The sequence below is a fragment of the Protopterus annectens genome, chromosome 3.part0 (assembly GCF_019279795.1).
Source record: "Protopterus annectens isolate FY-2018-M chromosome 3.part0, PAN1.0, whole genome shotgun sequence".
Classification (NCBI taxonomy): domain Eukaryota; kingdom Metazoa; phylum Chordata; order Ceratodontiformes; family Protopteridae; genus Protopterus; species Protopterus annectens.
Window position 1 is genome coordinate 119,287,922 of NC_056731.1, and position 27,347 is coordinate 119,315,268.

The window sequence follows — 27,347 nt, forward strand, 5'->3', positions numbered from 1 at the left end:
GTGATTCTTTTAGTGAGGTATTTCTGTGGCCTTTCCAGTTGTTGCAGATGTCTTGAGAGGTACATACCAAACGGGGCATTGTATTCTATAATGGGTCTAATGAGGGATGAGTACAGTGGGACAATGACCTCCTTTTTTCTGGATGAATAGCCCTTAGTGATGAGGTGTGCCACATAGAAGGATTTCCTGACTGTTGTGGCGATGTGGTTATCGAAGGTGAGACCACTGTCCACCTGTGTCCCTAAGTCTCTTATCAAACTTTCTGTGTTTAGTGTACTGCCACCTATATGGTAATTCACGGATACATGTTTTTTCCCAAAGGGGATAACTATACATTTCTTGGCATTGAGCTTGAGCCCATGGCTCTGGCACCAAGCTTCCATTTCTGTAAGGCCCTTTTGTAGAGTATCCACATCATTTGGGGATTCAATAATGGTTCCCAGTTTGCAGTCATCTGCAAACTTTGTTATCCAGAGTCCCTTAGTGTTGGCCTGTACTTCAGAGAAGTAGATGCCAAACAAGAGCGGTCCCAGGACTGAACCCTGAGGTACTCCACTTGTCACTTGTCTGGAGCTGGATTTGGAGTCGGCTACTTTTACAGTGTGGGTTCTATCAGTAAGCCAGTTAGCAACCCATTGGGTGATGTAGGGATTAATGCCCAGCTTAGTAAGTTTATCTATGATTCCAGAGTGGGGGGTGGTGTCAAAGGCCTTGGCAAGGTCTAGATAGGCTGTGTGGACCACCTTACCCTTGTCCATGGCTCTGGAGACTGATTCGAAGAAGTCAATCAAGTTCAGGAGACAAGATCGTCCTTTCACGAACCCAAACTGGGTGGGGTACAGTGTTTGAAGGTTGCCAATGTCTTTGTTTATAAGTTCCATGATAATAAGCTCCATGGCCTTGCAGATAAGGCTTGTCAGACTGATGGGACGGTAGTTTCCGGGATCCAAGGTGGATCCCCCCTTGTGGAGTGGGATAACTGTAGCTGTGCGCCACTCAGTGGGCACAAAACCTGAGGTGAGGCTATGATTAAACATGACACTTAGGTGAGGTGCCAGTTCATATTGTAGTTCATACAGTACACAGCCCGGGATGTCATCTGGTCCCATGGATGCTGTATTCTTAGCTTTGGAGAGTGCGTTTTTTACCTGTGTGGCCGTTATTACCGGAATTTGGCAATCTTCCAGTATTGAGATGGGCCATTTAGGGGGTGAGAGGGGGGTGAAGTTGGCACTGAATCGATCTGCCAGGATATTGGCAATATCCTTGGGATCAGTATATTTAATGCCATTTTGTTTTAGCTCAGAGCAGATCTGAGCATTGCCATTTATATTCTTGACATAGTTATAGAATGCCTTGTTGTTGTCTTTGGAATCTTTGGCAATTTTATTTTCATAACTAGCTTTGGAGGATTTTATGAGGGATCTCAGTTTCTTACTGAGGCTGGTAAGGACGTTTTTTGTATCCTTTTGTTGTAAAGTTTGTTTATGGCAGGGGACCACCAGATTGGCTTCTTTTTTTTGGATGAGAGCATCTTGGTTCTATTTGGGATGGCACGATTTATGCATGAGTGGATGTGCTCGTACAGTGCCTTAATGTAGGATTCAGCAGTTGAACTTTCAGCTCCCGTCTGCATGGGTGTCATGAAGTTTGTCACTTCTGACTTGAGTAGCTTGAAGTTGGCTTTGGAGAAGTTTTTTATGGAGGTTTCCTTACTGGGGGGTGGGGGTGAGATGTGGATGTTAAGGGTGATTAGCTTATGGTCAGACATGACTAACGAGGGGGTGACCATAGGTGTGGAGCATCGATTTCCCATGTTGGTAATGACCAGGTCTAGGATATTGGAGCCCCTGGTGGGTCTATGGATTAGTTGATCCAGGGCGTTGGAATTTATGAATTCCAAGAACCGTTGGGCAAAGGTGTTGGTACATGAGTAGCTTTCCCAGTTAATGGCAGGGTAGTTAAAATCACCCAGTATTAGGGTGTTTGGTTCTATCTTAATATTTTCCAGTATGTTTAGAAAGGTGTAGTGAGAATCTTGGGGTATGGTGGGGGAACTGTAGCAAGCTACAATTTGGATTGCAGTCTTACCTAGTGTTAGTTGCACCTGGAGAATTTCAGACGCATTGTGTTGGGCAACTAGCCTGGTGGTGTGAATATCCTTGGTGAATATTGACACTCCTCCACCTTTAGTGTTTCGGTCTTGCTTTGGTGGCCGAAAAGTGTGGTAAGAGTTGTAGCCTGGTATTGCAGGGGTGCTCTCTGGAGCCTTGAACCAGGTCTCAGTTACTGCACAGATATCGATGTTCTCCATTTTTAGGAGTGCCTCGAGAGAGTGCATTTTGAGGTTTAGACTTCTAGCATTGAGTAGCATTACCTTCAGATTTTGCATGCTTGTACCTGTTACGGTGGTGTTTTTTTTTCTTTGAACTTTGTCTAAAAAAGGCACTATAGGGGTGGCAAGAGCCTTAGCCAGTAACCTGAATCTCAGAGGTGACAGGTGCAGACCATCTCTGGCAAAGCATTGTGGTCTGTCAATCATGTCGTCCCAGGCAGAGAGATACTGGATCCCCTTTGAATGACACCAGAAGCTTAGCCAATTGTTGAAGTCAATCATTTTGTCCTTATATTGTGGTATCATTCTGGGGGAAGGCAAGATGCTACTCAGGGCTAGGGTCATACCTGCCTGGGCCACATGATCCGAGAGCTCTTCCATGTCTCTTTTCATGTAGTCCAGGGAGGTACGTCTCAAGTCATTCACTCCAACATGGACAATGACAGAGTCATATTTGTACTTGTTGTGGAGTGACTTGAGTGCATGCATTATGTGGCGGATCCTGGCACCTGACAGGCAGCTGACTGTAATTTTCTCCTTGTTCAACCTGGTGAGAGGGACATCAGTGTGCCGGACTATAGAGTCACCTATGACTAAAGTGTTCAGTGCATTGTCTTGCCTTAGGGGCTGTTGCTGGGTGGCATACAGGTGTTTTGAACTATGTGACACTTTGGTTGTGATTGGTGTTTGTTTGCATTTCAGCTTCAGAGGTCCTTGTTGCTTGGGCAGGTTACAGTTAAGGGCCTCTGCATATGTGGATTTAGTGTTGCTATATGTGGATGTTGGTGGTGTGGGTTTAGAAGGGCTATGTGTTGCCTGAGGTGTAGTGTGGGTGTTAACCTTCTCTTGACTGTCTAGCACAATCTTGGGTGGAGAGTGCTTTGCTTCCATTTTGGCTATGTAAGTGCATCTCTCACAGGTTGTAGTGTTGGGTGGTAGGAGGAGAGGGTTGTCTGTGTACATGAGGCAATTGCTGCATTGCCCCAGTATGCCCAGATTCACCAGGTGGACAGGAGAAATCACCGGAAGCTGACCCTTGGACATGCCTGGTTTGATGCTTTTTTTTTTTGTAAAGTACAGGAGCTGTTTTCCCTTACATTAGCAAGGTACTTTGCAATTATAGGCTGTTTAGTGCCTACTATTAATTTCTCCTTATTAACAAGGAGAGTTGAGTGCTTGTATCAGTTTAAGGCTTCTTAGTGCTTTCCAGCAGGTATTAGAGAAAGTGCTAGTGAAAGGGATGCTTAAAGGTAAGATGAAAAAAATGCACACTGCAGTGTGCACTAGAGAAGGTAGACATGAAAGTAGGTAACTTAAGTTTTACCTGTTTAAAAAGTTAAGGTTTAGTGGAGAGTTACTATTTTTAAAACAGCAAGATGGGTTGAAAGGGGTGGTCACTTTTGTATTCTGGTACTATGGATTACAGTCGGATGGCCAATAAATTTAAATAGTTGAAGGGGAGGGGTTTTTGATTTAGTGATTACTCACACAAGCCACTGAAAGTAGAGAGGAAATGAGATATATGGCCAGATTAACATAAGAGGCAGACAACTAGAAAGACAGTGGTATTTAACAAGACAACTATGACTGGGTGAGAGGGCGGGAAAAAAAATTCTGCCTGACTCAGAAGAGAGAGAGAGCTGTGGTCTCTTTTGAAGTTTTAATATGCTGTTAAAGCAGAATGCAGGTAAAACACAAGGTAAAGAAAACAAACTACAGTATTTAAAATATACAAAATACAAAAAATAAAAGCAAACTAACCTTTCCTTCACAGCAAAGTGTAGCAGAGTCTGGATGAGCCTTTCTGGTAAAGCAGAGCCTCTACCACCCGCTGAGTCAGCAGATGCTAAATGACAGGAGGGAAAGGCAGAGTGTGGTCTGGCTAATGAAGAGGAATTCTCATGAAATGAGGGACAGAGGTACGCTGCCTTATGTAGCCTTGATGTGCTACTGTCAGAATGCATCTGTTTGAAACAATCTGTTGCCAGTGAGAGAAATGGCAGTTCAGACTTTCTGCAAGACTTGGAGGATTTCCAGATTAGGAGCGGGAGGAGTTTATCATATAGTCATGCACTTTAATGTAAAAATGAATGATACATACTTTAAACTTTATTTTATGTAACAATAGAAATGTCCATTTATAAACAAAATGAGGCAATGAGAGGTACAATGCAAGACATTATCACACACCCCAGGACTTAGGGCTTAAGCTTCATATTGTCCTTGGGAGTACAAAGCCCTCTTTTGCTTACTTAATTCATACTGATTCAGTCTGGTTGTAGTTGAGTACGTTATAATGTTTGGTAATGTAATTTTATAACTAGCATTGTTACCATTAAAACTCACACCTGTAGACTCCTGTTGAGAATCATTTATTTACCTAACACAGTCAGATGATATTAGCATATTTGTCCAGTTTTATGCCACAGTAGAATCATATAGAGTAAAGGTTGATTATATGGTCATAGTGGGAGATTTTAACACTATAATTGATCCAAGTAAAGGCAGGCTACCCCATGACAGGGGCAAAATAAAACTTCTGCTTATTTGAATCTATAAAGAATGAGTTAGACCTACTTGTCATTTGGAAGGAAGCATACCCTAAGGGTCTAGACTACACTTTTTCTTGTCCCTAAGCTTGGGATAGGTAGTAAAATAGACCTGTTGCTTATATCTAGGACCTTTTAACAGACATTAACAACTGAAATTATCCCCATTATTTGGTCAGACCATTCCATGCTTCTCATGCCTCTTACCTTAGAAATTTGATCCCCTTTTTCTTAGGTCAAATCAGTATAAGCCTAAGATTAGGCACAGGATGGTTGACTATTGGTCTAATAATTATAAGCAAGAAGTGTCTGATTTTGCTCTCTGGGTTGTTTCAAAGTTGTAATCAAACTATTTCTAGGACAATACACAAAAAAAATAACTGCGATCAGAAAGTGTGAATTTAACGCAGTTGAAATTAAACTACTTGTATTAGAAAAGGATTATAAGAAGATAGGATACTCACATAAATTATTTATGGCAAATGTTAATACTGAAAACAGCAGAATTTATTTGAATTATCAGCAAATTAAAGACTTTTTACTTGCCCAAGGTATTGCATCACTAAAGATTATGCCTCATCTTGCCTGATACAGAGCTAGGGCAATGCATATACTGGCCCTGATGGAAAAGGATGCTGTCTTAACTTCCAAGCATAGTAGAATCCATGAGATTCTAGCAAATGAATATATGTTCCTTGTACATACAAAGGTGATCAAGACCCCAAAGAACTTGCTTCAAATGCCATCACAATTACATTTAATGAAACTAACCCAAGATGAAAATAAACTCTCACAACTTATTTTCAAAGCTGACATATGCTTAGCAATATAAGGCCAGGCATCTGGAAAGGACCCAGAGTCGGATGGTCTGAAGTTCTACAAGGAATTTTTAGAGGTTCTTTGTGATTCCTTGTTGACATTCAATGAAGAAAGTGAGAACTGATGGCAATTCCTCCCAGAAACCTTAATAGCCAAAATCTTAATGTTGCCAAAGCATAGTAAAGATCTCAAACTCCATAGCAGCTATAGACCTATTTCTGTGCTACAACTGGAATGAAAGATCTATGCTAAAATTTTAGTAAAGAAGTTATTACATTTCATTCATAAATTGATATATTACTGTCTACAGGGCTTTGTTAAAAATAGAGCAGGTAGCCTAGATCTAATAAGAACCGAGCGGAACATTTATCATTGCTGGTAGCTAAACAATATCTGTGGAGCTACAATCCTGATAGAGCTTAATAAAGCATATTGTTCTCTGACCTCAGACTTGTATGTGAGATCCTTCAATGGTTTCGGACATCATTCATTGCACACTCCTCTGTCATTCCTCTACTGCCATTGTTACCATAAATGTTGCAGTGTTGCAGACATGACAGCTACAGAAGGTTCTTAGACAAGGGTGTTCTCTTCCCCCTACTGTTCACTTTAGTCACTGAAATTTACATCCAATACCTTAACATCAAATTACAGGAGTATGTTTAGCTACAATTACCAAGAATAATATTGTATCTACTTGGTTTTCTGATGACTGCATGCTATGGGAGTCAAACCTCCAAACCTGTTATTACAAGTTTATGTTTTGCTTCAAAGAATTGGAACCCTACTCAGGCTTACAAGTACATGAGCAGAAGATATCCCGTTATCTAACATGGCAAAAGGATATCTCTCATATAATAACAACACTCATAAGTAGAATATGGTGACTGAGTTTACATATGGCATACATCTGTTATTTGAACCTTCAAAAACAATAGAGAATACTTGTAAATCTTTAATGATATATTTATAGAGCAAAATAGCATATTGGAAAAGATCATTTATAGCTTTTCTAACTGGAATCCAAATGATCAAGATATATATTTTTCCAAAAATTCTTTTTCTCATGAGACAACTCCTACATCTTTAAAAGTTCAACTAACTGGAAAATTTTCAAAAAATATTGTCCAGCTTCAAGTGGAAAATATCTCATCCATGGATAAGTAAACATAAATTGCATTTTCCAAGGAAAATTGGGGTGTATGCCTACCAGATCTGAAGGTGTATAATGAGGCTGTTGCCAGATGTCAATACATAAAGGTAAACTTCAATCCAGGGCCCATTTGCCTTTAAGTTGGTCAGACAAAGATGGACTCTAACCATAATGTTATTGCATCTTTCGGACTCTAACCATAATACAAAATTATATTTACATGCAAGCAAAATTTGGGATCCAAGGAGTTAGGAACATTGGCTGGAAACTAAACTAATTCATGGGAGGGGCAAATCCAATGCCGGAATTCTGTGTGGCACAAGATACTGGACTCAAATACAAAATCAATGGCAGACCAGTCCACTGACATAACTGGATAAACTCAGGCATCATCTTTTTCCTAGACATCTTGTCTATCAGAAAAAAAATAGAATGGTAGATTTTAATGTTCTGAAGACTAAGTTAATGGACTCTGTATTGCTGTAGTGGCAGTACCTACAATAACAGGATGTTCTTTGCAAAAGGAGGGCTAATAGCACTTTGCTCACTGACAGTATTCTATGTATAATAAAAAATAAGAAATTAAAAACAGAAGAATATTCATTAAATATGAGGATTATTTTTTTAATAAAGAATAATTCCTGCAGCAGTGTCAATACTGGTGTCACCTTTAAACAGTTGGTCCCATTGGGTACCAGGAAAGCTCAAAGAACAAGACTGTACCAATACTGTCTGTCTTCCTAGCATACATCCATTTACCATATTGAAATTGATTCTCCAGTGGCAGCATTCCCCAATGAGACTCTTTCAGAGGCATCTGGGCTTCATCTAGTAGTTACTGGCATTGTGACAAAGGGAATGCAGATTAATATCATATAGTCTGGGAATGTCTGGTTATACAGAACAGCTGGCACATGGTTATAGAAGCTAAACACTGGGCTTCAAGATACAACCTTTCCAGCATGGCATCAGTAGAGTTGTGGATGCTGGCGGACCTCTATACACTTGTGCTTCTCACTATACATTTCAATTATGATAGTGTGTTTACCCTTTTTTGGTCAACTTTTTCAATCATAGAAAAGACATTTGGCACACTGGATTGGTCCCTTCCTCCAACACCTGCTGAGATATGCTTCTTGGATACCTTCAGGGATAAACAAGAAGGAAAGAAATTTTTAGTGGTCAGTCCTCCTTTTCTGCAATCTGTGTGGGGAACAAGCTATAGTAATCAAACATGTCATATATGGAACTGATCTCCAAGTATCTTTATAGGAGCACAATGCAAGTATTGTAGTCATGATAGGCATATTCCAGCATGAAAAGTCTTAGAAATGCTGTGAGGGCACCCTATCAGTCTTCTGTCATTTTGAATTCCGATTTATATAATGCTCTGTTATACATTTTGTCAACATGTAGTGATTTCACTACACTGACTGGATGTATGTATAAACTGAATACACTAAAGCAAAACCATGTAAGTACTGCTTAATGAACAAACTGACAGGTTCTAATTGCATTTATATCTAATGAAGAGGAATTAGTTTTGACTCTACATAAGGCTAAATGCTAATGATATAATTTGGTCATCTTTGATAAGTTTTAATTTTCTTTGTGATGATATTGTATGAAACTAATAGATGAAGAGCAAAAAAGATTGTGATTTTTTTTTTTTGAAAAAATAGTGTTAATGAATACAATAAATGCAATATTTTTGTATATTTGCAACAGTTAAATAGTTATGAGTGATTTGTATTCATGAACTATATTAAATCTTTATGATTATATGTAAAGAGCTCCAGAGAAGAAATAAGTCTAGTTCTCAGCTCAATATATGTAAATGCTTTTGTTAATGTTACTGTTTTTGATGGACAAAAGTTACTCAGATTATTTGCCTTCATATAGAAACATGTGACTATATTTCAGAATATCACAAAGGCATTTAACTAAGTGAAACTGAAAACTGGTAATACATGCACTTTTCCCCTTCCCCGCACTCATACCATCAACTGCCAGCAGCTTCTCTCCTTGTGTACTGGATCTACCAGACTCTTAGCCTTCCCTGGACTCCATGTGACCCACGTCCACGGCTGGCGTAGAGATGGAGAATGCTATGACTCCCTCCCACCCTGCAGCAGCTTTGCAAGTTCCTCAATTGCTGCCTTTGGGAGGTGCATGCATACTTTTTTGTATGTCCACCCTCATGAACAAGTGGTTTATGGCTTGCAAAGTGGAGCTCACCAGGCTCTTAATGCTGGCATTGCATTACACACATTGCATGTACATATTTAATTAGCAGTATGAACTTAGGCCTTAAATGTAGAATGTATATCTAAGCTTTTGTACATTTCTGTCTTGAACTGCTAACTAAATACTGTGCAAACTTACTCAGTCAAGATTAACATAAAGGTTTGCTTGTACAAATCATATTTATTTATTTCATTTTTGCTTTACTTCTTTACCATGTGTTTTTCTAATACTACTGCATCTTTTTTAACAGTTATTGAACCAACCTCAAAACCTGCAAACACTGAAAAAACAGATGGTAGGTATTACTTTTATGAAAATTATGAACTACAGTAAGTATTCTAAATGTTTTGGTATATTTCTATATTCTTGTGAAAAGCAGGGAATGTTTACTTATTGATGCATGTCTGCATGTCTTTTACTACAGTGTGCTCTTCTTTTATTCTCTCATCTCTGGTACTGTCATTACATGAATCCCTCAGAAAGTAATTTGTTTATACTTCCATAAACCCAAATGCAATAACTTTTATTTCTGCATCTGTTGTTTTCAGATTAAAATTGTTATAGAAAAATGGAGAAGAAAGTGATCTCTAGTTAAGCACTAACCCACTAATGGTGCGGGTATCACAGGAAATATCCATGGTTGGTGTCATTTGATTCATGAGAGCAAATCTATTCATGCATTATTGCTGTTATACAGTGACATTATTCAAGAATGAAATAGCTTACCTTTCTTAAACGACTTCATTGCAACAGCTATTTAGTGTTCTTCTGCTCCCTTCCTTCCTCCATATTGATGTACTGCACATGCATAAAAAGAATTACATCTGCACTCTTGCACAGTACATCAGTACAGTGTAGTAGAGGAAACAAGCAAAAGCATAGCTGACTCAGCCAGTACCCTGTGCCAGTACCATGAAAAAGTGAAAAAAAACACTTTAGTGTAATAAAACAATAACAGCAGCAAAAATACTTTACTGTATTGTAGTGATCGGCTTATTACAGTCAGATCCACACACCTTCCATTAAACAACAAAAAAAAACCTTTCTACTGGCACACCAACCAAGTGGCTAGATGCACATGTCCCCAATCTCTCCTGCCCCAGCCATTCTGGTCCAGTTTCTTTTGTTTTGCCCCCGATCCTCCTTTCACACATTGTTTTAATCATTTCTTCTTTTAGACTGTAGCCAACTGTTTGCTACAAATGTAGCAAACAGTTGCTATAGTTTATACCCTGCCTACACAGAGTGCTACGGCACTCATGCTTTAGTTAAAAAAACAGTCTTCTTTTTGAACTGTAGCAAACTACTTGCTACAAAAGTCTATAGTTTGTGCTCTTCCAGCACTCAGGTTTTAGTTTAAAAAAAATAAAAAATAAAAAAAATAGATTTTTTTTTTCTTTCGTACTTTTAAGCTGTAGCTACAGGTTAGACCATCCACGGAGAGCTGCAGTTTTCAGGTTTGACCGCAAATGTAATAGCGACTTTTAAAAGCCATTATTGCATTAAAGAGAGATCTGGATCAGCTAATCATGCCCCCTACACTTTGTGCAGTTTTTTTTTTTTTTTTTGGCAGCTGCTCCTTCCTAGCTATACAACTGGAAACAGAGAAGAGGTTATCTCCAGTTGCCTCTCTGTTTTTCTTTCTTTTTTCACCCTTTTTAATTGAAAATCACTGTTTTCAAAAGCAAATGACTCCTTAGCAAAACAAAAGAACTTTAATCACCATGCTAACATGATATGTTCCATACTAAGACAGATATGCAGAAATGAACAGATAATTGTGGTGGAAATATGTTGCTTTTGTTTCCTGCACTTCTTTGTTGTCATCCTCTTCTCTTTTCAACTTTGTCTCTTCAGAAAAAGTCTCTGCAAAGCAGGCAGAGAAAGACAGAGTGCAGAAGTAAGGACATCCACCTTGATTATTGCCCCCTTCATACAGCCCCTATTAAAAGTTATCTTCTTAGACCTGCATAGTTTGAAGGTGAAATGCAGCAGTGGCATCAGTAGCTGGAGAAAAAGTGTGCACAGGTAGCTTTATGGAGCATACTCCAATAGAAAATCTAACCATTGAATAATACATTAGTGGCCGGACTTTTTTTCACTTCGTATATGCTGGATTTATAATAGTCTCACTGATTGGACTGTCCAACTAGCATGCACATTTTTGAATAGTAATGATCTTTACTGTATAATGCTTTATAATAGCCTGTACTGTTTTAAAAGGTTAGACAAAATGGTACTACATGAAGTTATAATAAACTTACAGAGAAAAGTAAAAATATATGCTATTTTTTAAAAAATAAAGAATTCTATGTATTTAACAACTCTGGTTTGACTCTTGTAAAGTGGGCAGTAATGTTTGATGAATATAACTGTAAAGGAAGCTTTGTGGTTTAGCTTAGTGCCTTCTAATGGGTTACATATGAGGATAGTCTCTTGGTGTGGGATGTGTCATGGCAGTTATGCTTAAAACAGTAAGCATACTGTGTAATATCTGACTAAATTGTTCCTGGGCAGAGCTAATTTGCAATTACGGTGTACTCTCAAAACATTTACAAAGAATTTAATTATTTATGATAATATTCTATGAAAAATTATTTGGGTAGTGCAGCCAGAAGAAGATGCTTATTATGGGTGTGGAGAACTTGAGGCAGGCAAGGCAAATAGGAATACAACTTCCACAGGATCATTCTAAATACCATTAATGTATTGTCAGCACCCACACTCCTACTGCACCTCCTGCCCCACAGGAAGTTGACGCAGAATAGGCCCAGGGAGAATTTGCAGCTACCCATCCAGTTATCAAGGTTCTCCTTAAAGGTGGTGAATGATTCAGTCCATTTAATATTAATAAGTGGTTTATTCTAGAGCTGAAGTATGGTATATACAGGGGGATTAATCTATTAAGCCAGGCTTTCCTGTTTATTTGTTGGTGATTGACATTAGGGAAAGCAGGGTGGTCTTTCATGGCCATAAATGCTAAACATAAGTTAACATGGAGGACTCTGTAAGACACATACTATAGGGATAGAGAGTCAAGTCTATTTTCATAGTTATGGATCCTCAGACCAGCTACCTTCTTAGTTAGGAACCTCTGGGGTGTTTTGAGCTTAGACAAATACATGCCAAATGGGACATTTTACTCAGTAACTGATATGGAAAAGGATGACCATAGGGACATTCTTTAGATCTAGATGAGATGTATATTGTTATTATTTATGCTACTCAGAAGGATTATCTTACTACAATTATGACATGGTGGTCAATGGGCAAGAAACTGTCAGTGAGAATACCAAGATTGAACCAAGGTAAAAAACAAACTAGTAAAAGACGACCAGGATGTTCCCGCGGTCGGGGTTTGCCACAGCTAATTCACAGTACTCTCGTTCACCAATAATTCCACAGTTATCTCATTCACCAATAAATCCACGCTGAAGGAAAGTATCAAAGTTCCACAGCTATAATGGATATTTATTCTTTAAAACAGACACAAAAAAATACACAGTCAATGGTTCAGCAGTTTACCCGGGTTTCGTCCGCCAAGACGAACTTCATCAGAATGAATAATCTAATTGCTCAATCACTTAAATACACAGGTCCACCTAATTATTCAATTAAACCATTGTTAAACGTATTACATTAATCATGTTATCTATATTAGTAATAAATATAAAATTAAATATAAAAATGTTAATAAACATGAAAACGTATATGTATGTCTTTTAAAAAAAGCTTTAACATCATATAAAGAATCATATGACTAAAAAAATAAAAATAAAAATAAAAATGAATGAATGAATCTATATCCATATTTGTATTGTATCAAATTGTATGATATATAATATCCATGAATGTATTATATCAAAATATATGTATGTATATATAGTACCCTTATTCTGTTTAGGCCATTGAATATTATATGTATGCATATGGTATGAAATGATCTATACTGCTTCTATATATCACTACCTTTAATTTCCATGAAAACTTATACATTTCCCAGTCTAGTATATTATGATATAAATTTGAATAACAAGTATATTCTACCACTCTAAATACTGGTTTAATTATGGGAAATATAAATTTGTTTGCCATTAGGGTATATTATACTACATTATGACCTACCCTTAATGTGATTCTTTCTAAGAATGGGTTTGATGGTACAATATTCATTCACCCAGGCCAATTATGGGCATTCAATAGAATCTGCCATCTTAATTCCTGCACATCCAAATCATATTTTGTATATCTCCCCTGCGCATCATATGGTATATGTTCAATGACACAAAATTTAAACTTATGGTTTGTATATAATTGAATATGTCTAACTAGGGCGTTCGTAGCTTTCATATGCTGGATATCTAGTAGGTGCTCTTTAATTCTATTCCTAAATTTTCTACCAGTCTTCCCTATATAAAACGCTTTGCAGTGTTGACAAAGTGCAACATATATAACATTCGAAGTGTGACAGTCAAAGTGCCCTTTGATTTTTATATTATATGAGTTAACCATCAGCTTTTCTTTTGTGCCATTGATATAATTACATGTTGTACATCTACCACATTTGAAATTGCCTATGGGTCTGTTGGTTTTGTTTCTCCGTGATTCCATATTATTCTCAAAATATTCTTTGAAAGATGTGTCTTTTTTATACACTAACTTAAACGGCCCTTGAAATATTTGTGCCATGATATTGTCATTTATAAATAATCCCCAGTTTCTTTTGATGATATTCTTAATGATTTGAGAAGAATCATCATATACAGAAATATAAAGGGGTATCTGATTTTTATTTTCATTATTCATATTACTTATTCCATTGTTGTAACCATGGCACAATATAGCCTGATATATTCCTGCATTTCTCTTATTTTTAACTTCCTGTTTGATTGTTTCACATAAAACTTTAGGATAACCCCTATTAAGGAACATATTTTCCATAAACTCTAATTCTTGAATGAAATCCCCCTCTTCACTAATCATTCTGGCCGCCCTGACCAACTGACCCTTAACCACTCCCTTTTTCTGGTGGTCAGGGTGCCAACTGTCATAGTGTAGGTAAGAGTTTGAGAAGGTCGATTTTCTATGAATGTTTGATTTAAGCTGTCCACTATTCCTATCATAAGTTAACTGCACATCCAAATATGAAATGTTTTCATAACCTATATGATGTGTAAATTTCAAAAATCGAACATTATGATTTATATACTCAAGAAAGGTATTTAATGCCATTTCATCATTGTCCCATACTATAAAAATATCATCCAAAAATCTAGAGTATATTTTAATATGTTGTTGAAATAAACTTTTGAAAACATAATTATATTCCCAATATGTCATTATTAAATTTGCGTACATGGGGGCACATGCTGCCCCCATGGCAACTCCATCAATTTGTTTATAATAATTTCCTTCATAATATAAAAAATTATTATTTAGGACAATGTCCATAAGGCCAATCAATGTATTAATTTTTGTTTGATCGAATACTTTAGATTCAAAAAGTTGTTCTTCTAGCCAGATCAATCCTATATCGTGTGGAATCGATGTAAAAAGATTGCATACATCTACTGTAACTAATATATATCCATCATTCATCTTAAATTGATTCATCCTTTTAAGGAAATCCCAGGAATCCCTGGTTATATATGGAAATTTGGTCATACTTTGTTTAAAGTGATGGTCTAAATATTGACTAATGAAACAAGTTTTGTTTCTCTTTCCATCCACTATTGGTCTAAATTGTAAGTCATTGAGACCTTTATGAATCTTAGGTATGCCAAATATTCCACTAATAACCGGGAAGTCGTTTTTCATATATTCCTATTCATCTTCCATGATTTCACCTTGCATTAACATGTCTTCCAATAAATTGTCAATTCTTTTATGAGCAATATTAATTTCATTTAAACTTATTTCCGAATAAGAATTGCTCAATAACATGGTAGTCATATATGAAATGTAATCCCCTTTATCGGTTATAACAATGCCACTACCTTTATCCGGCCTCATTATCCTGATGTCCTTAAGGTTTAATATGTATTTCAATATTTCTTCTTCATTTTCAGTCATGTTGTTATGTATAGGTTTTTTGTACTGTTTAAAGAATTCCCTAATGTCCATTTCAACCCGTTTCTCGAATATTGCTATTTTATCATTCATAGAAGGGTTGAAAACACTAGGTTTAGTCAAATCATGACATATATTTCTCCTACTATCATGGATATTTTCATTATAGAACATTTTTAAATTTAACTTTCTACTAAAAAGTTTTAAATCAATAATTGAACTAACTAATTTGCCTTTACGGCAAGGTACAAAGTTAAATCCTCGTGAAAAAAGGTTAGCGTGTTCACTATTCAATTCATGTTTAGAGTAATTAAAAATTTTATAATCTCCATGATTATTTGTTATTATATTGGGGTTACTTAAAAATTCTTTGTCTATTGGTTCAAAATTGTTGGTTAAATACATTGATTAACCTTATCAAAATAATTGTCCACATTCAAATCAATATGAAAATTGATGGGAATAATGCTTTCATTATTTTCCAAGGGTTCATTAAATTCATAGCTGTTGTTGTTGTTCATGCCATTACTTATTGTTGTCTCAACTATATTTACCATTTTGTCATTCATTTCATTAACTTGAATATATGTTGGATCAGGGTAGTCATATGTAGTTACATTTAATAAAATTTGATCTTCCTGATATATATTGTCAATTCTTTGTTTCATTTCACTTTGATTAGAACTCATAATGAGTATTTCTTCAGTATTATTATTATTTACTTGTTCATTCTCGTATACAACATAATTCTGTTCATTAATATTATTATTAACTTGCATATGATTTATGTTAACATTGTATTCATTGTGATGTACACTATCTGTTTCTATGAGTTTATCACATACATAATCATCCTGCAAATGCAGGCCTGATGTGATATATTCATTCATAATGTCACATTCCGTTGGTACAAGATTATCAAAGTTATTAAGATTGGTTTCAAAATGATTGTCATAGATAGGAAATAAATCATGTCCACTAAATTCATCACTAACATTTGATTCCTGTTGTTTATATGGGTTGAGTACACCAGTTACGTGTGTGTAACCCGAAATAAGTTCACTAAGTTCATCACAATGTACGGACAAACCTTGTACTTGATGTCGTTGTAATAATCCCGAAGGTTGTTTGTCAATCATATCAATTGTGTCCATGGATGTGTGAACATGATCTAAAGTTCGATACAAAGATGGATTCTTCACTTGCGACTCTTCCACCCAGCTTTCGCATTGTTCGCGGATAAAAAATCTCTTTTTGGTCTGGCCCCCATATTCCTATATCCATCGTCTACATGCCTTGTTCCTCGATTAAGGAGCCTTTCCGAACGCCTGACTCCTTCATCTGCGTAGTTACCATTGTGTTCATTAGGACCATTATGTTGGGAACCTTCATTATCGGAAGTGATGTCATATACTTCCTCTCTCTGTCGTGTTCGTTCCACGTTGTTATTGTTACCATGGTCACGATGGTTACGTTTCGATTTGGGATAAATTTCACCCAATTCATATCTTTTAATGTCCCTTGTAATTTTATTGTATTTTTTGTTGTATAAAATGTCGCAACTGGAATCAACATCTTGGATGATATTGGTATAGTTCGTGTAATGACTATCAAAAGAAAGGTCTTGACTGATGTTCTGATTGAGAATGTCCAGTTCATTAAGCATACTGTCCATTCTCATATTGTTATATTTGATCATTATTTCCATCATTTGTATTCCGGTGTTATTGAACAGTTCGTGTAATTCATCAAGCATACATTCGTTATTTTCACAGCCGTTTGGGTATCTCCAAAGGCGTAATCCTTTGGGAACATTCCGTTGGTACAAGATTATCAAAGTTATTAAGATTGGTTTCAAAATGATTGTCATAGATAGGAAATAAATCATGTCCACTAAATTCATCACTAACATTTGATTCCTGAGGAAGCTACTACAAGATAGAGCAAAATCCTTAAAAGGTAAGACACCCTTGATCACTATAAGTAAAAAACTAAGAGCTCTCATAAAATCATCCAAAGCAAATTTTGAGAGAAAAATAGCTAAAGACTCAAAAGACAATCATAAGGCCTTCTTTAGCTATGTTAGAAACCTGGGAGGAAACTCCCAGATATGCTCAGAACTAGTTCAAAATGATGTGAAGATTACTGATCCTACAGACATTGCCAACATACTGGCTGACAGGTTCAGTGCAAACTTCCCCCCCCCCTCCCCCCCAAAAGGAGAGATATCTATACCAAGCGATTGCAGCCCCCCAAACATCTCCAACGCCCAAGTGAGAACTGCTCTCTCCAAAGCAAAAAACACAGCATCCATGGGACCTGATGGTGTCCCCGGCTGTGTGCTCCACGAACTCAACGAGGAATTAAACCCACAGCTAGGACAGCTGTTTAATCATAGTCTTACCTCTGGATACGTACCCAGGGAGTGGCGCACTGCAACTGTGGTCCCACTTCACAAAGGCGGTGCCTCCACCGACCCTGGAAATTACCGGCCCATTAGCTTGACAAGCCTTATCTGCAAAGCCATGGAGAGGATAATAATGGACCTCATAAATAAAGACATAGGGAATTTGCAGACTTTGGATCCATCCCAGTTTGGCTTTGTCAAAGGCAGATCATGCCTTCTAAACTTGGTTGACTTTTGAAACAGTCACCAAAGCCATTGATGAGGAAAGGCAGTCCATACAGCCTACCTCGATCTGGCGAAGGCCTTTGATACAATACCCCACTCGGGTATCATTGAAAAACTCATCAGCTTAAATGTTAACCCATACATCACAAGATGGGTTGCAAACTGGCTGAGTGACAGAACCCACAGGGTCAGAGTTGCTGGCGCCATGTCAGACTCAAAGCCTGTCACAAGTGGTGTACCACAGGGCTCAGTCCTGGGCCCACTCTTGTTTGGCATCTACTTTTCCAAGTACAAGCAAACACAGGAGGGTTATGGCTGACAAAGTTTGCAGATGACTGCAAACTGGGCCATAGTAGAAAACACATCTGACACAGATATCCTTCAGAAGGGTCTCACAGAAACGGATAACTGGTGCCAGAGCCATGGCCTAAAGTTAAATGCCAAAAATGCATAGTCATACCCTTCGGGAAAAACAAGGTTACCCCTAGCTACCAAACAGGTGGCAATCCACTGAGTACAGAAGAAGTTATCAGGGACCTGGGGACCCAGGTTGATAGTAGTCTGTCATTCGACACCCATGTAGCTAAAGTAGTTAGGAAGACCTTCTACATTGCCCACCTTATCATGAAGGGATTCTCATCTAGATCAAGGGAGGTCATAGTCTCCCTATACTCATCACTCATCAGACCAATGATTGAGTACAATGCCCCATTCGGAATGTATCTGACCCGACACTTGCAGCAGCTGGAGAGGCCACAAAGTTCCTCACCAAAAGGATAAAGGGTCTCAAACATCTGTCCTATGCTGCCCGAATGAAAGAACTCCAGCTCTATTCAGTCGCCACCGCTTGCTCAGAGGTGACCTTTGCCTAACATACAAGGCCATGTCAAACCCAGATTTGATGAATATGCTTCACCTCAAAAAATCTAGATCCGTCAGAGCCACAAGGGCGGGAGACTTAAACCTCGACACGGCTATTAATAGAACGTGCTGGAGGGATAGATTCATCACCCAAAGACTCCCTATGCTGTGGAATAAAATCCCGGTATATGTGAGGCAGAGCACCTCGCTGGCCTTGTTTAAGAGAAATCTTGACCAATGGATGGGAGATTGCAGATATACCCCAGGGATTACCTCAGTGTCACTGCTCAACAGAGGCACAGCAAAATAATGGGTATAGTTCCCCATACTAAAGGGGTGGCGTAAGCCACAAAACTATGGGCTAGGCTTGTAAATGCCCTCGGGCAGATAGCCTAGTATGAACCTATGAACCTATGAACCTATGAACCATATGCAGTTCTATATTTTTGTTTAAATAGCTATTCTCTAATTGCACCCGCTTGTATTTAAATAACTTCACTTCAAAAGTTTTCAACATTTCGTGCATTACATTACTTTGTTTCACTGGTTGAGAGTTGGACGTATTATTTGTTGTGTTAAATAAAAAGTGATTTTCTCGCCAAGTTTTGTGATTTAGAATGTTTGTGACATGAGTAGTTTCCCCATTAATACGCTTACCTTGCGTTTTTGCTGTCGGGGATTTGGGTGTAACCTGTGTGAGAGGCAGTCCAAGAGAATCATCCACTGTTTCAAAGTTATCATGGCTGTCTTTACTTAATAGTTTTTGAATGAGAGCTGAATGCTCTCTCAGTTGTGCACTGATCTGCTGGAGCAATACACCGGTGTCCACCGGAACCACCTCGTCTTCCATTAAAACACTGAACCAAGGTAAAACACAAACTAGTAAAAGACGACCAGGATGTTCCCGCGGTCGGGGTTTGCCACAGCTAGTTCACAGTACTCTCGTTCACCAATAATTCCACAGTTATCTCATTCACCAATAAATCCACGCTGAAGGAAAGTATCAAAGTTCCACAGCTATAATGGATATTTATTCTTTAAAACAGACACGAAAAAATACACAGTCAACGGTTCAGCAGTTTACCCGGGTTTCGTCCACCAAGACGAACTTCATCAGAATGAATAATCTAATTGCTCAATCACTTAAATACACAGGTCCACCTAATTATTCAATTAAACCATTGTTAAACGTATTACATTAATCATGTTATCTATATTAGTAATAAATATAAAATTAAATATAAAAATGTTAATAAACATGAAAACGTATATGTATGTCTTTTAAAAAAAGCTTTAACATCATATAAAGAATCATATGACTAAAAAAATAAAAATAAAAATAAAAATGAATGAATTAATCTATATCCATATTTGTATTGTATCAAATTGTATGATATATAATATCCATGAATGTATTATATCAAAATATATGTATGTATATATAGTACCCTTATTCTGTTTAGGCCATTGAATATTCTGGTCCAGTTTCTTTTGTTTTGCCCCCGATCCTCCTTTCACACATTGTTTTAATCATTTCTTCTTTTAGACTGTAGCCAACTGTTTGCTACAAATGTAGCAAACAGTTGCTATAGTTTATACCCTGCCTACACAGAGTGCTACAGCACTCATGCTTTAGTTAAAAAAACAGTCTTCTTTTTGAACTGTAGCAAACTACTTGCTACAAAAGTCTATAGTTTGTACTCTTCCAGCACTCAGGTTTTAGTTTAAAAAAAATAAAAAATAAAAAAAATAGATTTTTTTTCTTTCGTACTTTTAAGCTGTAGCTACAGGTTAGACCATCCACGGAGAGCTGCAGTTTTCCGGTTTGACCGCAAATGTAATAGCGACTTTTAAAAGCCATTATTGCATTAAAGAGAGATCTGGATCAGCTAATCATGCCCCCTACACTTTGTGCAGTTTTTTTTTTTTTTTTTGGCAGCTGCTCCTTCCTAGCTATACAACTGGAAACAGAGAAGAGGTTATCTCCAGTTGCCTCTCTGTTTTTCTTTCTTTTTTCACCCTTTTTAATTGAAAATCACTGTTTTCAAAAGCAAATGACTCCTTAGCAAAACAAAAGAACTTTAATCACCATGCTAACATGATATGTTCCATACTAAGACAGATATGCAGAAATGAACAGATAATTGTGGTGGAAATATGTTGCTTTTGTTTCCTGCACTTCTTTGTTGTCATCCTCTTCTCTTTTCAACTTTGTCTCTTCAGAAAAAGTCTCTGCAAAGCAGGCAGAGAAAGACAGAGTGCAGAAGTAAGGACATCCACCTTGATTATTGCCCCCTTCATACAGCCCCTATTAAAAGTTATCTTCTTAGACCTACATAGTTTGAAGATGAAATGCAGCAGTGGCATCAGTAGCTGGAGAAAAAGTGTGCACAGGTAGCTTTATGGAGCATACTCCAATAGAAAATCTAACCATTGAATAATACATTAGTGGCCGGACTTTTTTTCACTTCGTATATGCTGGATTTATAATAGTCTCACTGATTGGACTGTCCAACTAGCATGCACATTTTTGAATAGTAATGATCTTTACTGTATAATGCTTTATAATAGCCTGTACTGTTTTAAAAGGTTAGACAAAATGGCACTACATGAAGTTATAATAAACTTACAGAGAAAAGTAAAAATATGCTATTTTAAAAAATAAAGAATTCTATGTATTTAACAACTCTGGTTTGACTCTTGTAAAGTGGGCAGTAATGTTTGATGAATATAACTGTAAAGGAAGCTTTGTGGTTTAGCTTAGAGCCTTCTAATGGGTTACATATGAGGATAGTCTCTTGGTGTGGGATGTGTCATGGCAGTTATGCTTAAAACAGTAAGCATACTGTGTAATATCTGACTAAATTGTTCCTGGGCAGAGCTAATTTGCAATTACGGTGTACTCTCAAAACATTTACAAAGAATTTAATTATTTATGATAATATTCTATGAAAAATTATTTGGGTAGTGCAGCCAGAAGAAGATGCTTATTATGGGTGTGGAGAACTTGAGGCAGGCAAGGCAAACAGGAATGCAACTTCCACAGGATCATTCTAAATACCATTAATGTATTGTCAGCACCCACACTCCTACTGCACCTCCTGCCCCACAGGAAGTTGACGCAGAATAGGCCCAGGGAGAATTTGCAGCTACCCATCCAGTTATCAAGGTTCTCCTTAAAGGTGGTGAATGATTCAGTCCATTTAATATTAATAAGTGGTTTATTCTAGAGCTGAAGTATGGTATATACAGGGGGATTAATCTATTAAGCCAGGCTTTCCTGTTTATTTGTTGGTGATTGACATTAGGGAAAGCAGGGTGGTCTTTCATGGCCATAAATGCTAAACATAAGTTAACATGGAGGACTCTGTAAGACACATACTATAGGGATAGAGAGTCAAGTCTATTTTCATAGTTATGGATCCTCAGACCAGCTACCTTCTTAGTTAGGAACCTCTGGGGTGTTTTGAGCTTAGACAAATACATGCCAAATGGGACATTTTACTCAGTAACTGATATGGAAAAGGATGACCATAGGGAAATTCTTTAGATCTAGATGAGATGTATATTGTTATTATTTATGCTACTCAGAAGGATTATCTTACTACAATTATGACATGGTGGTCAATGGAAGTCTGAAGAAGTTTAGTAGGTTGAGTAGGAAGGATCTACACTTGATGAAACCAAATTGAAAAGTTCCAGAGCGGTAAGGTTTTCAATATCTATGTATTTATTGACATTTGATTACCGGGAAAGTCTGACTGGGTAGGAACCCATTTTCAACAGATGCCCAGGAAGAAAAGCTCCTAAGTATTACAGAACATTTTAAGAATAATAGTTTTATAGTATTTTAAAAGAATACAAAAAAGAAATACAGTTTAAATAATTATACCAAATTAGACATAAAATGAAAACATTGTTAAGAGTAGATACAATTATATCATAATGATTTATTAGTTAGAGATTTTTTTGCCATTTTATACAGAAATTCAAGGTAAGTTAGTATAATACAAAGAGAAACTGCAGTACAAAGTGGGAGAAAAAACAGGCATATGGTATATTTACAGAGAAAGCCAGGTAAGAGAAATTGCTACAAGTAAGGAAGTGAGTGACGAAGGGAGAGTAAGGAGATGTGAGATATTTATAGATAATTGTCCACAGTTAGAGATATTGACCTGAAGGAGAAAGATAAGGCGTTCCAGACCTTAGCAACATGGTAAGAGTACAGACAATGCCCAGCAAATCTGATACGTTTATGGACAGCCAGGAGTTTTTGGTCATTGGATCATAATGAACAACTAGGAACATAGTTGTGTAGAATGTTATTTAGTGCTGGACAAGCAGATGGATTCTAGATAGGTTTACAGGTGGTAAGAAGCTGTGTATATGTTAGTTGATTTGGTTATTCTACTAATTAAGTGTTTTAGTGCTATACAGTCATGGGTTCTGAAAGGGGTATTTGCTGCAAAATTAGCAGCTTTGTTATAGCATTGCTCAAGTTTTGATTTTTGTGATGCCTGAAGGCTAGTAAGGTTGGAAGCACCATAAAGAATTGTGGGACGGAGATAAGTAGTGGCAAGTGTAGCTTTAGTTGTGTCAATGAGAACATTTTTGGCTCTGCAAAGCATCCCTAGTTTTGATGATTTTTTTCTTATACAATTTGTATATGTAAGTCAAATATAAGAGTATCATCTGCTATCATCCCTAATAATTTGTTATGAGAAGTGACTTCTAGCTATCATCCCTAATAATTTGTTATGAGAAGTGACTTCAAAAGCTGTATTACTGAGAGTGGACTTTAAATTTTGTTTTTTTCATGGGAGAGAGCTTTGGGGAGTAAAATAGTAGTTTGGTTTATTTTAGGGGTGAGCATGAGTTAAGAGTTACAAAGCCATGTCTCAGTTGCTTTTAAAGCTTCATGAGTAATTTTTTTTTGAGATGTGCCACAATGTCAGATGTACAAATGAGGGTGGAGTTATCTAAGGAGGCCAGTTGTGTGGATGTGTGGAGGGTGTTTGTGAGAATGTTAAAGAGGAGGGGACCAAGGAGGGACATTCATGATACAGCAATGGTGACTGGGTTGTATGGAGAGAAGGTGGAGTACCATTTGCTTTTAATGCTATAAAGTGGTGGTTTCTGAAAGGGGTATTTGCTGCAAATTTAGCAGGTTTGTTTTCATATTGTTGAAGATTTGATTTTTGTGAAGCCTAAAGGTTAGTAAGGATAGAAGCAACATATAGAAGTATGCGGAGGAGATAATTTGTGGCAAGTGTAGCTTTAGTCGGTCAGTGAGAAGGTTTTTGGCTCTATAAAGCATTCCTACTTTTTTATGAGTTTTTCTTATGCACTTTTGTTTATGCAGGTCAAATTTAAGATTATCATCCACTGTCATCCCTAATAATTTGCTATGAGAAGTGACTTTAATGGCTGTATTATTAAGAGAGAAGACTTTAAATTTTGTTTTTTCGTGGAAGACAGATTTTGGAAAAAAGTAGTAAAAAAAGGTTTATTTTGGGCTGAACATGAGTTATGAGTTACAGAGCCATGTTTCAGTTGCTGTTAAAGATTCATGAGTAATTTTGTTTGAGATGTAGCACATTGTCAAATGTGCAAATGAGTGTGGAGTCATTTGCATACTGTATTGCAGAGGCCTCTTGAGTAGATGCATGGAGGGTGTTGGTGAGAATGTTAAAGTGGAGGAGACCAAGGAAATAGCCTTGTGGTACACCGGTGGTAACTGGCAGGTAAGGAGAGAGGGGGGACTGCCTTTTACTGTCCGATACCTATTGTATAGGATATCTTTTGAATCCTAGAAGGGTGGGTTGAGAGAGACCTAATGAAGACATTTGAAGTATAAGTTTGCCATGACAAACTGGGACATCAGTGTGCCTTACTATTGAGTCACCTATGACTAGTGTCATAGTTGCTTCTAGTGAGAGAAGAAGCAAAGGAGTATTGTTTCTCAACAGGGTGAAGCTGTGCTGAGACCAGCATTAGTAGTAGCCGGGCAGTAGCCATTCATGCAACTCCCCTTTTCTTATCATTCTTGACAGGCTAATTCTTTATTTTCAGTAAGTACTGCTTGATTTCTTTCTTACTTTAGAATATCTGCCTAAATACTTCATCTTTAAATTTTCAGGGTCTACGTATTATTTCCCCTCATGTGTTTGACAGTGCTCTGTACAGACTTTGAGTGACATTCTTCCTGTAAAAGGCCTCAGTACTTAATATATTGAGCTCATATCCAGGCATGTCTAAAGGTCAGTTCCCTGTGCTTTCTCCTGTCAACCTGGTGAACTTGGGCATCCTGAGGCAATGTAGCAAATGCCTCATGTACACAGACAACCCTCTCCTCTTACCTCGCAACACTGTGACTTGTGAGAGATGCACATATATAGCCAAATTGGAAGCCAATCACTCTCCAGCCAAGACTGGATTAGCCAGTCAAGAGGAGAAGGTTAACACCTGCACCACACCACATTCAACACATAGCCCTCCAGAACATACACCACCACAACCCTCACATAGTACCACAAAAAACACACCTACTTTTGCGGAGGCTCTCAATAAAAATCTGCCAAAACAACAGAGACATGAGGCAGAAACACAAACAACTACCACATCCCAGCACAAACCATGAGACACATAGCTCACATAAACAGTGTGCCACTCAACCAAAGCCCATAAGGCAAAACAACTTACCCAATACACTAGTCATAGATGACTCGATGGTAAGGCACACTGATGTCCCACTCACTAGGTTAAATAAGGAGAAAGTTACAGTCAGCTGCCTGTCAGGTGCCAGAATCCATGACATAATGCACGCACTTAGGTCACTCCACAGCAGGTACAAATATGACTCTGTCATTATCCATGTTGGTGTGAATGACCTGAGATGTACCTCACTGGACTACAAGAAAAGAGACAGAGGAGCTCTCGGATCTTGTAGCCCAGGCAGGTATGACCCTAGCTCTGAGTAGCATCCTACCATCATCCAGAATGATACCACAGTACAAGTAGAAAATGACTGACTTCAACAATTGGCTAAGTTTCTGGTGTCATTCTAAGGGGATCCAGTATCTGTCTGCCTTGGATGACATGATCACCAGACCTCGATGCTTCACCAGAGATGGCCTGCACCTGTCACCCCAGGGATTCCGGATAATGACCAAGGCTATTGCCACCCCTATAGTGCCTTTTTTAGGCAATATCCTGAAGACAAAATTACCACCATAACAGCTTCAAGCAAACAAAATTTGAGGGTAATGCTACTCAATGCTAGAAGTCTAAATCTCAAAATGCACTCGCTCAAAGCACTCCTTAAAATGGAGAACATCGACATCTGTGCAGTGACCAAGACCTGGTTCAAGGCTCCGGAGAGCACCCCAGCACTACCAGGCTATAATTTATACCACACCTTTCGGCCCCTAAACCTGGACAGAAGCACTAAAGGTGGTGGTGTCTCCATATTTATAAAGGATATGCACACTTCCAGACAAGTATCCCAACATAACACATCAGAGATACTTCAGATACAACTAACACTGGGTAAAACTGCAATCCAGGCTGTAGCCTGCTATAGATCCCCCACTATGTCCCAAGACTCCCAATCCACATTCCTAAACACACTGGAAAATATTAGGGTACAACCCAATACCCTTTTACTGGGAGACATTAACTACCCCTCCATTAACTGGGAAAATTACTCATATACCAACACACTTGCTCAATGTTTTCTGGAATTCATTAATTCCAATGCCCTGGACCAACTCATTCTTACCCCCACCAGGGGTAGAAACATCCTTGACCTGGTCATTACTAAGATGGGTGACTGTTGCTCCACATCAGTAATCAACTCCTCCCTGGTCAGATCTGACCACAATCTAATCACTATGGATATCCACATCCCACTCTCACCCCCCCCAAGGGAAACCACTGTAAAAAAAACTTCTCCAAAGCCAATTTTGGACTTCTAAAAACAGAGGTGGCTAACTTCACAACACCCATGCAAATAGAAAATAGGTGAATGACTGAATCATACCAAAAAGCACTGTATGAGCACATACACAAGTACATGGAACAGGCCATATCAAACAGAACCAAGACACTCTCCTCCACAAAAAGGAAGCCAATCTGGTGGTCCCCCACCATAAACAAACTCTACAACAGAAGGAAAAAAAACTTTTCAGAAAAGGGTGAAGTCCCAAGAGTGGAAAAACTCCCTTGTCAGCCTCAGCAAAAAAAAAAGAGATCCATCATCAAATCCTCTAAAGCTAGCTATGAAAACAAAATTTCTGCAGATTCTAAAGATAACCACAAGGCATTCTATAGTTATGTCAATAATCTACATGGCAATACTCAGATCTGCTCTGAGTTGCAGCACAATGGCAGTACATATACAGAAACAACTGATATTGCAAACATATTGGCCGACAGGTTCAGTGCGAACTTTACCCCCTTTTCACCCCCTAATAGGCCTATAACAATACCTGAGGAATGCCAAGTCCCTATCATCACAGCTACACATGTAAAAAATGCACTGTCCAAAGCCAAGGATACAGCTTCCATGGGACCTGATAATATCCCTGGCTGTGTTCTACATGAATTACAAAGTGGACTGGCACCACATCTGAGTATCCTGTTCAATCACAGCCTTGTTTCATGCTTTGTTCCTACTGAATG

The 27,347-nt window shown here is 37.9% G+C and overlaps 1 protein-coding gene across 1 annotated transcript in view; it reads left to right on the forward strand.

The window, feature by feature from the left end:
- LOC122796777 (macrophage mannose receptor 1-like) overlaps positions 1-27,347 on the forward strand; it is a 1,798,323-nt gene that overhangs the window by 1,668,801 nt on the left and 102,175 nt on the right. Inside the window, exon 31 of the mRNA XM_044065505.1 lies at positions 9,354-9,398. Within this exon, the coding sequence (XP_043921440.1) occupies positions 9,354-9,398 (45 nt within the window). The remainder of the gene's footprint in view (positions 1-9,353; positions 9,399-27,347) is intronic.